General features: G+C 42.1%; 1 protein-coding gene across 2 annotated transcripts in view; it reads left to right on the top strand.

Moving 5' to 3' along the window:
* The window catches only part of LOC138950463 (uncharacterized), a 189,350-nt gene that overhangs the window by 121,172 nt on the left and 50,678 nt on the right, over positions 1-17,500 (top strand). For both annotated transcript variants that reach the window (XM_070322194.1, XM_070322195.1), the window contains exons 2-3: positions 3,723-3,791; positions 7,009-7,109. In XM_070322194.1, coding sequence (XP_070178295.1) covers positions 3,723-3,791; positions 7,009-7,109 — 170 coding nt within the window. The remainder of the gene's footprint in view (positions 1-3,722; positions 3,792-7,008; positions 7,110-17,500) is intronic.

The following is a 17,500-nucleotide window of genomic DNA, read 5'->3' as shown; positions in this document are numbered from 1 at the left end:
TCTGACCAGCTGGACACGCTATTGATGGTGTTCTGGATACGGTGTGTTGCTGTGGAGGTGTGTTCTTCTGCACACCAGACTGCAAAGTCATCCGCATGCAGGGTGTTCGAGACATGTTTTGTCACCGTTGTTGTGATGTCATTTATGTAGAAGAGGGTAGGGGAGATCACTCCGCCTTGTGGGACACCCTCTCTCAGCTTCACGAGGTTGCTGGTCGTCCCGTCTACCATCACTCTTGCTGTTCTATTGAAGAGGAAATCACTCAGCCACTTGAACATCTTGCCATGGACGCCCGCATGCAAAAGCTTCAGTAGCAGCCCTTCCTTCCAGACTGTGTCGAAGGCCCGGGACAGATCAAAGAACACTGCCAGGACCTTCTTTTTCTCTTGGAAGGCATCTTCAATCTCCTGCGTCAAGAGGGCAAGCTGGTCTTCGGTGCTGCGATGTTGCCGGTAGCCTGTTTGGGTGGGTGCAAGGAAAGATCTGGACTCAAGAAGCGACAACAGTCTCTTGTTCACGATCCTTTCCAGAAGCTTTCCAACGCAACTGAGTAGGCTGATGGGTCGATAGCTAGATGGGTCACACTTATCCTTTCCTTTCTTCGGGATGGGTCTTATAAGGGCGACTTTCCAACTCGTAGGCACAGTGCCTGTCGACCAGCTCTGGTTGTAGATGGACAGAAGGAATCGCTTTGCACCAGGGCCGAGGTGCTTCAACATGTCGTTGGAGATGCCATCAGGGCCTGGGGCCTTCTTCTGCTTCAGCTTTCTCAGTGCTTCTTCCAGCTCACGGGGGATCAGACGTTCGGTCATGCATGGGTCCAAATCAGTACTTGCTGTGTTGTGAAGTGCAGCTCGAGTCTGGCTTCTGACATCCTTCAGTCTGTCAGCAGGGACCGTCACTGTACTATCTGCCTCAAAAGCTTTGGCGAAGACATTTGCGGCTGTTTTGCCTGTGACATCTCCGGTGTTAGTGTGGAGGGTGACCTTCCTCCTCCCAGAGTTGTCCTCGTTCAGTGTCTTGGTCAGCTGCCATAGCTTTTGAGTGTCTTTCTCCATGTTTAAGGAGGCCGTTTTCTCTCTCCAGCTGTTCTGGGTTTGGCGCTGCTTTTCTTTGTCAAAGTCTGTCCTTATCTGCGAGTGTCGCGCCACATTTTCAGGTGTGGGGTCCTTCTCCATGTTTTCTCTCGCTTCGCTCAGCTTCTTGTGCAACTCTTCCAGGGCGTTGTTCCAGTACGGTTTGTAGTCACGCCGCCTGCCTCTTGGAATGGACTTTTTCGCTGCCTGGAGTATGGCGGAGTTGAACATGGAGGCGTTCCTGTCGACACTGTGCCTATCGAAGGTGATGGACTTTGTGTAGAGGTCAGTGAGTTGGCTGAAGAGCATCCAGTTGGCTTTCTTGTAGTTCCAACTGGGCGGCAGTTTCCCTGTGCTGGGGATGACCTGCTTGGCAATGGTCAGGATTGTGGGTCTGTGGTCGCTGCCTCCAAGTTGCTCGCTGACCTCTCTCTTCGTGATCTTGTGCACGTTTTCAGTGGCTATGGCAAGATCAGGTGTGCTGGTCTTCTTCCACACTCTGGAATAGAAGGTTGGGGGATCATCAGGCTTGTTGACAAGGACCAGCTGGTTTTCGATGAGCCAGTCTTCCACTTCTTCGCCTTTTGCATCCAGACTTGGATAACCCCAGCTGGGGGAGTGGCTGTTGAAGTCGCCAACTACAATCCAGTCTTCAGTGCCAGGACGAAGACAGTGAAGTTGCATCATCTTGTTGGGCGGACTGTAGAGGTTGCAAATGGTCAGGTTTCTTTCTGGGAGAATGAGCTTCACGGTGATGAATTCCATGTCAGCATCTTCTGATCTTTGCACCTCTATGGAAGACAGGTTGGTTTTTACCAGAGTTAGGACTCCACCTTTTGGTCTGTTTTCCCGGTCAAATCGATGTGTTTCATATCCTCTTACAGAGAATCTATGGGAGCTGTTGAGATGGGTCTCTTGGATGCAACATATGTCTATTTGTTGTGACTTGAGGAACTGTTGCAGTTCAAGTTTCTTCTGTCGCACCCCTTCTGCATTCCAATGCATGATGCGAAGTTGTTGACCGGTAGCTCTATTCTGCTCTCCCCCGGTCAAAGGAAGAGGGTCAGAACCGCAGTCAGTCGCTGAAGTTGGACCTCCTTGAGGCTGGAGGCCCGGCACCGTCCTACCCTGGCTGCGGGACACCAGGACGACACCACATCGATCCAAGGATAATTGTACGGCCATATTATCGTGGGAGCGTAGACAGCCGATTTTCTCCCCACGCCAAGTTGGCTGCTGTCTTCCGTCTTCGGTGGTTGAGGTTCTTACTCAGGGTTGCCTCCTCCCCAAGAGTAGCTGCCTTGCTGGGCTGTCGAGTCCACTCTACCCGGGTTTGACGTCGAAGTTTTCCTTCTCGTAGCCTTTGCCTTTCCCAAGGCGCACACAAGGCAGTGCGGGTTTTGAAATCGGAGTTGTCCTTCTCCTAGATGAGCGACCATCCAAGGTTAACGAGCCCCATCTGCCCGAAGCAGCTGGTTTTAAGGCGCCAGTGACCCGCCTGCATCCCTTCTCCTGTTAGTCGAAGACAGGGCCCGCCACGTGAAGGCCAGGAGCTGGATTTGACTGTCAGAGGTGTTTGGAGACACGAAGCCATTTGGAGCATTTCTTGGGAAGTAGGCGCTTATCTCTACTTCCACCCCGGCATAACAGTCCTTGGGCCCCAATAGCTCGCTTGAAACTGTCTAAAATAAAAATTCCTCTGTAATTTAAAAATGACAAAACACCATGAAAAATCATTATCGACGATCGCGAATCTGCTTATATCAATAATACATTACAAAAAGCTCTAAATATGTTAAAAAAAAATTTAAAAAAAAATCGGTTTCCTTGCCAGACAAGGAAACTCAAGGCATCCTGTCAGGGAGAGAATGAGCCGAACTCATTTTGACCTGAGGTCAGGATGTAACTCGGTATACACGGCAGCCAAATAATTATTATAATAATAAGGATGCAAGTACATAGAGATTACACAATGTTCTATTTAGAACTCACGTTGGGAATCCCGAGAGACTTTCTTTGTTTAGTGGGGCACTTACGGGGATCGAGGCTTGCCGAGACCCCCTCAGTGCCCCACTAAACAAAGAAAGTCTCTCGGGATTCCCAACGTGAGTTATAAATAGAACAGTGTGTAATCTCTATTTAGTACACTCTTTAACTGCAATATATGGTCAATATATGGTCACACGCGTGCAAATGAGTGCAGAATGATTGAGCACATAATGTCAGTCAGTTTATTCCTTCGCGATCTCCAAACTTTTCCTTAGGTCCGTCCCCCCTACACCCCCCCCATCGCCCCCCGTGTCTGTCTTGTGATGCTGTTGAAGATGATGATGATGATGATGATGATGATGATGATGATGATGATGATGATGATGATGATGATGATGACAATGACAATGACGACGGCTATGATGATGATGATGACGATAACGATGACTATGGTGATATGATGATGATAATGATGATGATGAGGATGGGGATAAGGATGATGATCATGATGATGATCATGATGATAATGATGATGATGGTGACTATGGTGACCAACATTATCATCACCAACAGAAGCAGCACTTTTGTTGTGGTATTTGAGGTAACTCTGCCATATTGTTTCTTTAATATGTGGGTGTTTTTGTAAATCTGTTTCAGAAACACTGTGACGTACCGAGATTGCTGTTATCGCTACAGGCGTGTTTGTCGATACCGTTGGTGGGGATCGTAAGTATCGAGCGTATAATGCTCTTAATGATATACGATACCAACGAAACAAATCAAGACGTCACTTCTCGACCTTTGCTTCCAAAATGGAAAAGGGAAAGGTCGCCTTATATGGACAGGTTGCTTTAATGGACCACCTCCGGTTCTGGAAAACTAAGTGTGCTAGAGCGCTCAAACTAATTTCATTCGCCACAATTACCGTAATGGCCTCTTAATTGACTGGTCCATAGTATGCGCCCAGGTTCATAATTTAAACCAGTTGTGAATTGTTCTGTATTTACGTTGTGCCTAACGTGATAAGTCAAGGCTATTTTGCTTTGATTAGGCCTGACTATTTAATAAAAGGCCGAACAACTACCAAGGAAAATATGAAACTTCGTCGCAAGAAAACAAACTAGTTATCAGCATGAAACAACAAGTCGCGTAAGGCGAAAATACAACATTTAGTCAAGTAGCTGTCGAACTCACAGAATGAAACTGAACGCAAAGCAATTTTTCAGCAAGACCGTATACTCGTAGCATCGTCAGTCCACCGCTCATGGCAAAGCCAGTGAAATTGACAAGAAGAGCGGGGTAGTAGTTGCGCTGAGAAGGATAGCACGCTTTTCTGTACCTCTCTTCGTTTTAACTTTCTGAGCGTGTGTTTAATCCAAACATATCATATCTATATGTTTTTGGAATCAGGAACCGACAAGGAATAAGATGAAAGTGTTTTTAAATTGATTTCGACAATTTAATGTTGATAATAATTTTTATATTTTTAATTTTCAGAGCTTGTTTTTAATCCAAATATAACATATTTATATGTTTTTGGAATCAGAAAATGATGGAGAAGAAGATGAACGTAAATTTGAATCGTTTTTAAATTTTTTTTTTTTTTTACAATTTTCAGATTTTTAATGACCAAAGTCATTAATTAATTTTTAAGCCACCAAGCTGAAATGCAATACCGAAGTTCAGGCTTCGTCGAAGATTACTTGACCAAAATTTCAACCAATTTGGCTGAAAAATGAGAGCGTGACAGTGCCGCCTCAACTTTCACGAAAAGCCAGATATGACGTCATCAAAGACATTTATAAAAAAAAAAGAAAAAAACGTTCAGGGATATTGTTACACGACACTTGAGATTGCCACAAGTTCTCAAACGTCGTATAGTTGTGTTCTTTTATTCTACGTCGCCCGTCTTCGCAGCAGCAGAAAACAACTCGTCAAATTGAGTTCGAGGATTTATTTAGCATTCCATACATACAACTGCACATCGTAGCAGAACTCAAATAGAAGCTTTTTAACATTCAAATCGCGCTGGCATATATAGTAAATACTCAATCTCGAGAATATTCCAGACCGAACATGATACAACTACATTATATGAACTGTCTATGAACTAGAATAGTGACGCTCTCTGTGACGTACATCAAAGGTGCCGACGCACTTAATCCGAGCGAACGCCACGAACCCAGACTAAAAACCGCGTGGTAAACAACTTGTTTTGACAGGACTAGAAAGTTCACCTGCATTCTCGTCCAAGCATAAATATTGTGTTTACAAAATATAATATCGGTACTTTCCCACAAAGTAGAAATAAGTCAGCTACATGCAACACACAAAACCGAACCAAAGCTCAGCAACAGCAGCGTTTCCTAACAGATATTAATCTCAGGAACTCTCATGGAAAATGTCATAAAGATCGGTCCAGTAGTTTGGTCTGAATCGCTCTACACACACGCACACACACACACACACACACACACACACACACACACACACACACACACGCACAGACAGACAGAGACACACACACTCACACACACATACACCACGACCCTTGTCTCGATTTCCCCTCTATGTTAAAACATTTAGTCAAAACTTGACTAAATGTAAAAAGTGGTCCATGTTAGGCAACCTTCCCCTTATTATCTGACTTCTCAAGCGAAAATAAGTTCAAGAAGGTGTAATCACGCGAATAATGACGTCACGCAATGCTTTTGTCACTGCTTATAAATGCATGTGTCCCAAGGAACTTGCAAAGACAATTCAAGAACCGAGTTTGTCTCTTTTACCTCGTCATAGTAGACGTATGAAATGACTCTCATGGTCACCGCAAGCCTGTGAATGTAAAGGGCGGGGCCGTATGTTGGGCATCTTCACTTTGCACTTTTTGGTTTCACACATTTCTTTCAGATTCGCGAAAGTAACAAGATAATTAAATGCTTACAATCGTTGTCATTGGAAACACGAATCCAAAGCCTCGATGGTTAAACACGTCAAACAATCAGCCTGATTGGCTTTTATTCTGACAATCCCCGTTTTGCATGAAAGCTCAAACCCATGCACCACCTCGATCTGTAACATAGTTATTTGTTACCCAGCTGGTTATGAATGAACACTCGTGAAAATGATGACAATTTAATTTGTCATAATAACATTCACATTATGCAACCAGGACACGAAGTCAAGCTAAAGCTTATTTTTCGTAACCAAACCAATACAACAGTCCACAAATCTTCATAACGGTGGACTGCTCACTGCCTTTTAATAATGTTTCTAAGTGTCTGAAATTCTTTCAAAAAAAAAAGAAGAAAGATAATGTATCGATTGAACATTTGATTTCCCTTCTTTGAGCCATGTGACGTCAGAGGCCGACAAAAATTCATATTTAGGCGGCCAGCCGAGAGTAACAAATAGTACATGTTCGTGTGCGTTCAATCGTAAACAGTAACAGGAATTCTGACCAGAATGGATCGATACATAACTGTTATTTGTACTTTTGACCAAAGTAATTATGACATTTTAAACAGAACTCGACAGTCATTGTTCATTCACCTCGACCGCAAGCGCGATCTCGGAGGAACGCTGACTGTCTCGTTCTGTATAAAATGTCATATTTTTCTCAAACATGTGACCCTCCACCACGAAATGAGTCGCATGTCACCTCGCGCGCTTCTGCGCTAGGCTTAATAGAAGTCCGGGGAGTGTCTGGTAACAGTGTGAGGGTCACCTTAGTCACAGGTTTATAACTCAAACAGTTTTCGCTCTTTTCTAAAACAATTCTTCACCACTGGATAGAGCATAAAAAACTCTTTAGGAAAATGTAAAAATATGAAAATCATGCAAAGGTGACATGCGACTCATTCCGTGGTGGAGGGTCACAAATACACATAACATATAATGAATTAATTGTTGAGCGTGCCTTTAATCGCTGAGTGCAATGTGACAGATGCTGTTCGTGGAAGACGATCAAGGAGGGGTACTACTGCACCAAAACCCGCTGTCGCTATGGCTGGACCGACACTGGCGGTAACCAAGTCTGCAACAAACGTGAGTCCAATTAATTTTGATCTCATTCCAGTGTTCGCTATCGCTAATCACAGGAACCAACAACAAAATAGACTGTCAATGTTCCAACGTTTAAATTTAAAAAAAAATTGTAGAAGGTTGATTATTTTAGTTAATCGCAGATTTCTTTTTTAACAGATTCAATATCGACACTGAGCTCTAAAAAAAAAAAATATCATTTTTTATTGAAGCCTGAAATCCTCCTTCGATTGAACCGAGAAGAATAAAAATCCACAGTGCATGCAGACACTTACATATTGAGACATTCGATGACATGTTATAGTACTCTATGAAACCTATGAATAGACTTCAATGGGACTTGATGCCCATCTCTTTAAAGATATAGCCCAGACGCAATTCACATTTTATGATAAGCAATAAACAATACTAATGCAAGCAAAACATTGTTATACGCTGAGAGGTGCAAGCAGCAAATTAGGAACAAGCGCACCGAAGGGTGCATCAAGTAACGTTGCTCTGTATGCTGGGTATATATCAGACGAAATAATGATAATAATTGTCAACAAGTACTGGTGTCACATGACTGATGTGAACCAGTTGATTGGCTAATGACGATGCGCTAAAACTGTTAGCGCACTCTTGGAGTGCGCTAACTTTTCCACAGAGCGTATTCTTACGCCCTTTGCCTAAGCAAGACTGTGCTCTCATCCTCAGAATTAATTATTGACATGTAGCTTATATTCTCCACAATACCAAATGACCATAAATTCCCTGCTTCTCAATTAAAGCAGAAGTGGGGTTTATTCTGACAGATTGCATGTGCCTGTGCCACAGTGCGGCTGCCACTGATCTAAAAATAGAAGCCGCTGTGTTTCATCTAATTTTCGCCGACTTGCATAGATTCTTCTCATATGCTGTGTTAGTGGCATGTAGCTTATCATCCACATTACCAAATGATGAGTTAGTATAAAATTCCCACCCGCTAGCAGAAAACACAAGTGTTATTCCGATAACGTACCAGCTAGACCGGTTTGGAAGACTGACTCGATCGACTCTGTCATTCGTCGCACTGACTACACTGAAATACGACTGCATCAGTTCAGTAAATGAATGGTTTCCGAATTATTATTTCAAGGCAAGAACAATCGTAATCGAAAACGTGTAGGGTTCAGAACGTTCTTACCATATATAAGACTTATCGTTACCAGCCTGCCTCGTAAGTGCAGACTCAGTGCAGACTGCATGCAGTGGTTTGATTGCCCTAGCAGACGACATAAACCCCGCTCAGCAAATTAACATAATAATAATAATAATAATAATAAAGTGTATTTATATTGCGCCTATCCCTTACAAAAAACAAAAATATTTGGCTCTAAGCGCATTACAACATGTGTAGGGACTTGGTACAATCAAGTCTGACAAATACAATAACACAATATACAGTCGGTCTCTTGGGTAAAAATGGGAAAAGCAGCTTCGACATTTAAACACTGCTACTAAAAAATCCTCTAACAATGCATACTGCTTTACAATATAAAATATGCATTTATGTATAAATAGGAATTTGAAAAGGTTCTTATGATAAAAACTAACTAGCGAACGACGAAGAAGAAGAAGAATAAAACTATCAATGTCAATGTATAACAAGTCATTCAACGTAAATGGCTAAAGAACAACAACAAAGCAATGATGATAAAACAGTTATACTCAATGGCTAATAACGAGGCAGAACTAAATAGTATCGACACAAGATTAAAACAAAACATATTCCTGGAGACACATTTATACATGTATCAAATAAAAATATACAAAATACAGCCCTCGCACACTCGCACACACACGCCAAGGCACGTGTAGTCGCACTCATACACCGCGACAGCTATCGCGCGCACGTACAAGGAACACAAACACGGAAATAAACAAGGAAACAGGCACATGAAATAGCAACCCGTCCCCAGCCGGCCCACAGCGCGCTACGATGGCAAGTGACCCCTCTCCTCAATGTGGCAGATACTGAACAGGCTAGGCGTCGAAGTATTGCCGGAAGAGGTGTGTTTTTAGAGAGGACTTGAAGGAGAGGAGAGAGGTAGAAAGGCGGACAGACATGGGCAGAGAGTTCCAAATAGAGGGAGCTGTGTAGATAAAGGCGCGCTTGCCGAAAGCGTTCAGTTTGATGCGTGGGACAACAAGGTGCCCTGCGTCAGCGGATCTGAGGTTGCGTGTGGGGACGTGTGGCTTTAAGAGCGAAGACAGGTAAGAAGGGGCAGAGTCGTCGTGAAGGCTACGGTAACACAGGGTAGCTATTTTATATGTTATGCGTGCTTTGATTGGTAGCCAGTGAAGGGTCATGAGGAGAGGGGTGACATGGTCGCGCTTGCGCTTGCACAGCACAAGACGTGCTGCATTGTTCATGATGCGCTGTAGGCGGTCTAGCTTGGCGTCTGGGAGGCCGGCTAGGAGCGAGTTGCAGTAATCCAGTCTCGACAAAATAAAAGCCGAAACCAGTGTCTTGGTTGCGTCGAGGGAAAGAAGGTGTCTGATTTGGCTAATCCTCCGCATTTCAAGAAAGGCGGTTCTGCAGAGTGAGTTGATGTGGGCGTCCATTGACAGGCTACTGTCAAGGTGGACACCCAGGTTTTTCACTTTGCTGCTGAATGTGACTGTGGTATCAGAAAGCGTAAGACTGGATGTTTCTGAAAGAAGCTTTAAGTTTGATTGTTTGCCAACTGGCATGATCTCTGTCTTATCATCGTTCATCTTGAGCTTGTTGACTGTCATCCACTGTTTGATGTGATCGCTGCATGATTCTATTGACTGCACTAACTCTGTAAACTGTTTGGTGTGTGCGGATTTTTGTAGTTGAGTGTCGTCTGCGAACATGTGGTACAGGACATTGTGGTGCTTTATGACTTTGCCTAACGGCTGTATGTACATAGTGAATAACACTGGGCCTAACACAGATCCTTGTGGGACTCCATACTTTAGTATGGTGTCCTCGGAGTGCCTATTTTGGATCACAACAGCCTGAGTGCGTCCAGTCAGGTAGGAGCAGAACCACCCCAGAGCCGTGCCTGTTATGCCGAATGTGGTGTTCAACCTTGCCAGCAGTATATCGTGGTCGATGGTGTCGAACGCTGCGGATAGGTCCAACAGGGCCAGAAGCGAAACAGAGCCGCTGTCACAGGCAGTGAGAAGATCATTCGCTACCTTAAGTAGGGCTGTTTCAGTGCTGTGATCTGCGCGGTAGGCGGACTGTAATGGTTCAACCATAACTGTCTTAGCAAGATGCTCTGACAATTGGGCCAAAACAACCTTTTCAAGGACTTTCGAAACAAAAGGTAAATTAGGTAGTTCTTAAAAGTGTTGATGTCAAGGTTAGCTTTTTTCAGGAGGGGAGTGACTACTGCATGCTTAAAAGAAGGGGGTACTTGACCGGATGTGAGGGATTGATTTATGATATCAGTAATGACAGGGAGTAATTCCTCTAGACACTCGCTTAATAGCTCTGAAGGAATTGGGTCGAGAATACAGGATTTGGGTGGAGCTTTTTCAATGATCTTCTTCACTTGTTCTTTAGTGACAGGGGAAAAATCGGTAAGGTGGGCGCCGTGAAATGGCGCATGCTCTGGATGCCCAGGAGCAGCATCAAGCTCGACTCGGATCTTCTCGATTTTTTCGGCAAAAAAGTCCCCAAACTTATCTGGAAGGTCATCAAGAGGGACGGAGTTTGGGAGCTTTTTATGTTGGGCAAATGTGAACGAAAACACGATGGGGATATAATACGTGTAGGGTTCAGAGCATTCTTACCGTTCATATGTAGTACCAGACTCCCAGATGAGTGAAGATACCACACGAGAAACATGCCACATTTATTTTGGAAATGTGCTTTCCGTCGACCGTGGCAAGGGGCAAAACTCTGCACAGTCAATCTGTCGAAGCTCGATGAAGGTTCAAGGTTTCGAAACCAAGAGCACAGTCCTTTCTCCGAGTTTAAATGAGGTCTCTATGAAAGATCATCACTTTTTAGCTTAACGCTACACTGGAATTTACCAACAGAAATTAAAACAAGAGTTTGCGTGTGACGAAAGCACGACACACTTGAGACAGCCCACACAAAAGTAGATCCAGTGACACAAACCTGACCACACAGTTACGCCTGTCCAAATGCGCTTTGCAAAATGTGCGCTTGGAATCTTCTTTTTTCTCTGGCGGTACGGACAATATCGTTATTGAAACAATCCCAGTGCACTAAGGGATTTATAGAGCAAATCTCGAAAATAATTATTGAACTCAGCGCTATGCGCTTCGTTCAATAATGAATTTTCTCGATTTGCTCTATAAATCCCTTAGTGCACTGGGATTGTCTCAATAACTTAAATTGTCAGTAAGTACTGGTGTCACATGACTGATGTGAACCAGTTGATCTAACTTTTCCACAGAGCGTATTCTTCCGCCGTTTGCCTAAGCGAGACTGTGCTCTCATCCTCATAATTAATTAATTACATGTAGCTTATGTTCTCCACAATACTAAATGACCATAAATTCCCTGCTTCTCAATTAAAGCAGAAGTGGGGTTTTTTTCTGACAGATTGCATGTGCCTGTGCCACAGTGCCACTGATCTAAAAATAGAAGCCGCTGTGTTTCATCTCATTTTCGCCGACTTGCATAGATTCTTCTCATATGCCGTACGTGTTAGTGGCATGTAGCTTATTATCCACATTACCAAATGATTTAGTTAGTATACAATTCCCAGCGGCTAACAGAAAACACAAGTGTTATTCCGATAACGTACCAGCTAGACCAGCATTTGGAAGACTGACTCGATCGACTCTGTCATACGTAGCAGACTACACTGAAATACGACTGGATCAGTTCAGTAAATGAATGGTTTCCGAATTATTATTTCAAGGCAAGAACAATCATAATCGAAAACGTGTAGGGTTCAGAACGTTCTTACCATATAAGACTTATTACCAGCCTGCCTCATGCGTGCAGACTCAGTGCAGACTGCAGTGGTTCGATTGCCCTAGCCTAGCAGACGACATAAACCCCGCTCAGCAAATTAACATGTTGGGCAAATGTGAACGAAAAAACGGTGGGGATATAATACGTGTAGAGTTCAGAGCATTCTTACCGTTCATATTTAGTATCAGACTCCCCGATGAGTGAAGATACAACACGAGAAATATGCCACATTTATTTTGAAAATGTGCTTACTGTCGAGTCCTTCGGGGTGTAGTCAATTCAAGGGGAGTCACTCCGCACAGTCAATCCGTCGAAGCTCGACTGGAGGTTTCGAATCGCAAATAACGAAGAGCACAGTCCTTTCTCCGAGTTCAAATGAGGTCTCTCTGAAAGATCATCACTGTTCAGCTTAACGCTACACTGGAATTTACCAACAGAAATTAAAATGCGTGTGACGAAAGCACGACACACTTGAGACACCCCACACAAAAGTAGATCTAACACGACCTGACCACACAGTTATGCCTATTCAAATGCGCGTAGCAAAATGTGCGTTTGGAATCTTTTTTTTTTCTATGGCGGTACTGACAATATCGTTATTGAAACAATCCCAGTGCACTAAGGGATTTATAGAGCAAATCTCGAAAATAATTATTGAACTCAGCGCTATGCGCTTCGTTCAATAATGAATTTTCTCGATTTGCCCTATAAATCCCCTAGTGCACTGGGATGTCTCAATAACTTAATTAATAATAATATTAATAATATTTAAATAGCGCATGTATCCAAGGTTTAACCCTGCTCAAAGCGCTGTACAATCAAAATCCTACGACAACAAAATTAAACATCATTTAACGTGCAATCACACACATATCAATGAATAACACATTGCTCTAAAAAACATTATCACAAACACACGCCTTGAAATGTCTTGTTCTGCTAATTAAAAAAATATATATATATAGACGGCGTGGTTGTCAGTGAGCAGTATATAATTACGCGGAACCAGTCTCCTAGCACCTGACCCAATAACAAATATTGAAATGAGCAAGCGACTTTAATCCTCATAATGCACACACATCTTGACTGCCGGAATTATTGATTAACGCAAATCAGAGATGGAAGAAATAACATAAGAGTACAAGTGTCATGAAGTGGATTGTAGTGTGAATAAAGGATCTTTTCTGAAAACGTGTTCTGCCCTATCTTTTTACACTGACTTCAAACTTCACACCAACACACTCCAAAGACAGAATTTTGGGAGGATGCAGACTTATTATTTCCTCACCAAAATATAACACAATTCTTCACTTCAAATACATCAATACGAATCAACTTCTTGAACACACAGTTCACACAACATATAGCATTCACTCAATGCATGTAAATACATAGTATAAAGATACTTTCTCAAAGATAGATTAACGCACAAGATAAGGTGCTGACAGACACTCACGAGTTCGTATCACGGCTCACTGCATGTCGTCATTTAAACATCCTTGTGTCGCTGAATCCCGTAGATAATGAATTCCCAGAAACTTTCCTTATAGGTGCCAACACACACCTTTCACGTTTCTCCCCGAGAAACATTTCCGCCATTAGCGAAAATAACCGTCGTCGCTACGACCGGTACGATGAAGACTCCGCCGTCTAGCCATCTGCGCCGGTGTGGTCCTTTGCTCTCCACCATCGCTCCGCGCTCTTACATGTGAGGTCCCTCCCTCGCTCACGTCCTCATGAACCCTCGTCATGGAAACTCCTAAAGAATTAACCCAAGTCTTAATACAACATTCTCTTAAACCATATCTTCTTCCAAAACATTCATGTATCTTCTCATACATTCTCGTTCCTTCTACATTCACATTCCGTCCACATTCAATATCCAAGCTATACTTAACAACATTTATGTTCAAGAACTTTCCCAACAAAAACCATAATACCATCACAACAAGAATTCTCTTAGAACTTCACACTAGAATTTAGTACACTCTGTATACACTTTCATTACATTCCAGCTATGTATTCCAACTTCAATAATATACAACATAGTAAATCATTTACCTTAAGAGACACGTCTCTTGAAAGAGTACTTGTTCCCCGAACAAGACCGACACGCGCTGACAACCTTCTCGGTTGAGAAACTTAAACGCTGTGACGTTATTAACCCCAGACCAGCTACATTTCTCATAAACACAACTCATGTTAAACTATGGTTTTCTCGTGCAACGCACGAAACTCGTGATAACGCTTCTCCTGTCCCCTACGCATCGCACTTCAATAATTAGAGAGGTTAAAACCACGACGTGGTTTCACATCACAAATATCATACCCACATCTTTGTGACAACAAGGTAAAACGACCAGCCAAACAAACGTTAGACAATGTTGATGAGGGGAGGCAATCAACTTGTTGCAAGTCAAAAGGCAATTTACAGCAATTGTGTCCCTTTGCATAAGATTCACCCTTGCGTACTTCCGGCACTCATTGAGTAACAAATAACAAGATTGGAGTGCAGAAAATGTATCATGCCGAAAGAAATAGGACAACACATTTAGATAGCACACACACACTCACACACACACACACACACACACACACACACACACACACACACACACACACACACACACACGGGCGTACACGCGTTCACACACTCTCACACACACATACGCACGCACACACACACACACACACACATACACACACACACACGCACACACACACACACACACACACACACACACACACACACACACACACACACACACCCCTAAACCCACCTTCACTAACACACACGTCTTCAAAAAGCACAAATCCTGCCACAACCTCATCTTACCCCAAAACACAGAATCCAGACAGGGATAAAAAGGAGTATAATTGGCACAAATCCGAATCGTTTCTGTTGGTTTAAACAAGACTTTATTCAATGTGTATCATGCCATAAACAATATATGACTAAGTGCCAAAAGGTGCGCACGAAAAGCGGACAAAGGGGCTAAAAAATAAAAGTTGACAAACACGACTGATATTGTGATTTTTGTTAAGACAACAGATGCTGGAACCCAATTACGAAAAGAAAAGATAAATTTACCCAAATGATTTTACAAATAACGATAATTTTGTTCGTTATATCATTCAAAACGGCACTGAGTCATAGCATTAAGGTTATCTCGCACGTTTTTAAAGCTAGGGCTTTGAAACTTGGCACACAACCAAAGTATAATGACCTCCAGGTATGGTGCACATCACATTAAACAACATTGAATTTCAAGGTCACAGCGAGGTTAAATTTCCTTTGCAAACTGGAAAATTGTCGTTGTCACGTCTTACATGTTTTAATACTAGATCAGTTAGACTTTACATACTTCACATACTTTCAGCATTTTTATAAAACCTCATTAAAAGTGACCTGCTGGTTAATCTTTGTCAAAGTTCAAGGTCACAGCGGGGTCACATCTGGTCCAAATGTGGAATATTTTCAATTTATTCAGCGCGTTTATAGCACGAGCTTTGAAAATACACACAGTTCTAGTGTATAATGTTCACACACGATTAAAGTCTGGTTGAAAAAGTCAAGGTCACAGCAGGGTCGCGTTGAGGTCAAACATATACATTTTTCAATGAGGTTTTCTCATATGTTTTTGAAGCTAGGGCCTTGAAACTTGGCACACTACGCAAGTTAAATTAAACCTCATCAAATTCCAAGGTCACAGTAAGGTTAAAGATCCTTTAAGGATATTTTCTAAAAAAGGTGACCGCCTGGTTAATGTTTGTCAAATTTCAAGGTCACAGCAGTGCCATCTGGCTTAAACTTTGAAAAATTGTCAATTTCTTCAACTAGTTTTATAGTGTTTGAAGTCAATCACACATGATGAAAGTCTGGTTGATAAAATCAAACGTCAAGGTCGCAGCGGGGTCGCATTGAAGTCAGACACATACAATTGTCATTTTCACGAACGCCTTTTAAGCAACACCTTTGAAACTTCACACATTCCAAAGTTTGGATGTTGTTTGGTTATAATCAAAGTGTGGTCAATTTCCATGATTGAGAGCATTCAGATGGGTCAAGTTGAGGTCACACAAAAAGTGATAATCTTTATAAGACTCACGTTTGCTGCTATTGCTCACTTGACATTGGTGAAAGTGCTTATTTTATAATTGTTGATCTTGATGTTTTGACCAATTAATATTACCAGGATCAACCATACCAGATTTCAAAGTCCAGAAGTTGTCAAACCTCAAACCTGTTGGAAGTTTCAAAGATTTAAGCATCAACAAATTTCTATTTGATTTGACCTTAAATAACAGATTTGACCTTAAATCTTAAAACAGATCAACCAGACTTTGGTTTTATATAAATTGAAGTTCAATACAATTTCCTTTTTTTTTTACCCAAACCATAACGCCACTTTGACCTTGACATTTGACTAAGGTCGACCAGACTTGGTTCATGTTTGCTGGTGTTGTCCATTTGTAAATGTACTGATATCTGAAATATGACATGACTTATGTTTTGTCGTTCCATGCTACATGCAGTGTCCGAACAATCTCATTTTTACCCACACGAGACCCTGCTATGACCTTCACATTTCTCAAGGATCAACCTTGAATTCTCCATGTTGAACAATCATTAAGCAAAAGCGTTGTTTGAAGTTTGAAGGTTCTAGCTTCAAAAATCTCTGAAAAAATATGTTTCATCCGTTTTCTGAACCACATGTGACCCAGCCGTGACCTTGAAATTTGACAAGGGTCAACAAGACTTTTACAATGCATGGGGGCGATTAAACCCCAAATGTGTGTGAAGTTTCAAGGTTTCAACTTAAAAAACGTCTGAGAAAAATATACATTTTCCTTTTTGGACAATGTGTTGCACGCAAGACAACACGACAAACGCTCGTGTTATCATTCTTTTACTTTAAGGTCGAATTGCGTGCCCGCTCTTTCGCTAATCTCAATTAAAATTCATCTTGGAAGTTCGGTTTTATTACGCTTTTAATTAAGAAGATTAAACTAAGACAACAAATAGTTAGTTTTACCCATTAAACTCGATAAGGTAGTGACATTTTATGTTGAACGCAAGATGGTGTCGCACGCAAGATCTGAAAAGATGTTGACGACATAATTTCAACACTTGATAGCGCATTCGTGGTTCGTGATTTCTTCACAAATTTTGAACACAGAATGTGTCACGTGGTTCCGTAGATGAAGTAGATCTTTGTACATGTAAATTTTGTTTTTAAAAGAAAATAACCGTTAATTACCGAACATTTTGTCGCACGCAAGATATGACGAAATTTTCAAATCGTTTTCAAAAATGCTGTTCAAAAGTTCTGCAGTCTTTGCTGGATTACTTGAAAGACAGCAGTTTGATACACCGTTATCGCTTGACGTGTCGACATCAATTCCAGAATTTTTGAAAAAGAAATTTTAGTAAATATCTGCGATT

The sequence above is a fragment of the Littorina saxatilis genome, linkage group LG16 (assembly GCF_037325665.1).
Source record: "Littorina saxatilis isolate snail1 linkage group LG16, US_GU_Lsax_2.0, whole genome shotgun sequence".
In the NCBI taxonomy this organism is placed as follows: Eukaryota; Metazoa; Mollusca; class Gastropoda; order Littorinimorpha; family Littorinidae; genus Littorina; species Littorina saxatilis.
Note: the sequence above shows the minus strand (reverse complement) of the source record. Positions and strands in the feature narration are given on the sequence as shown.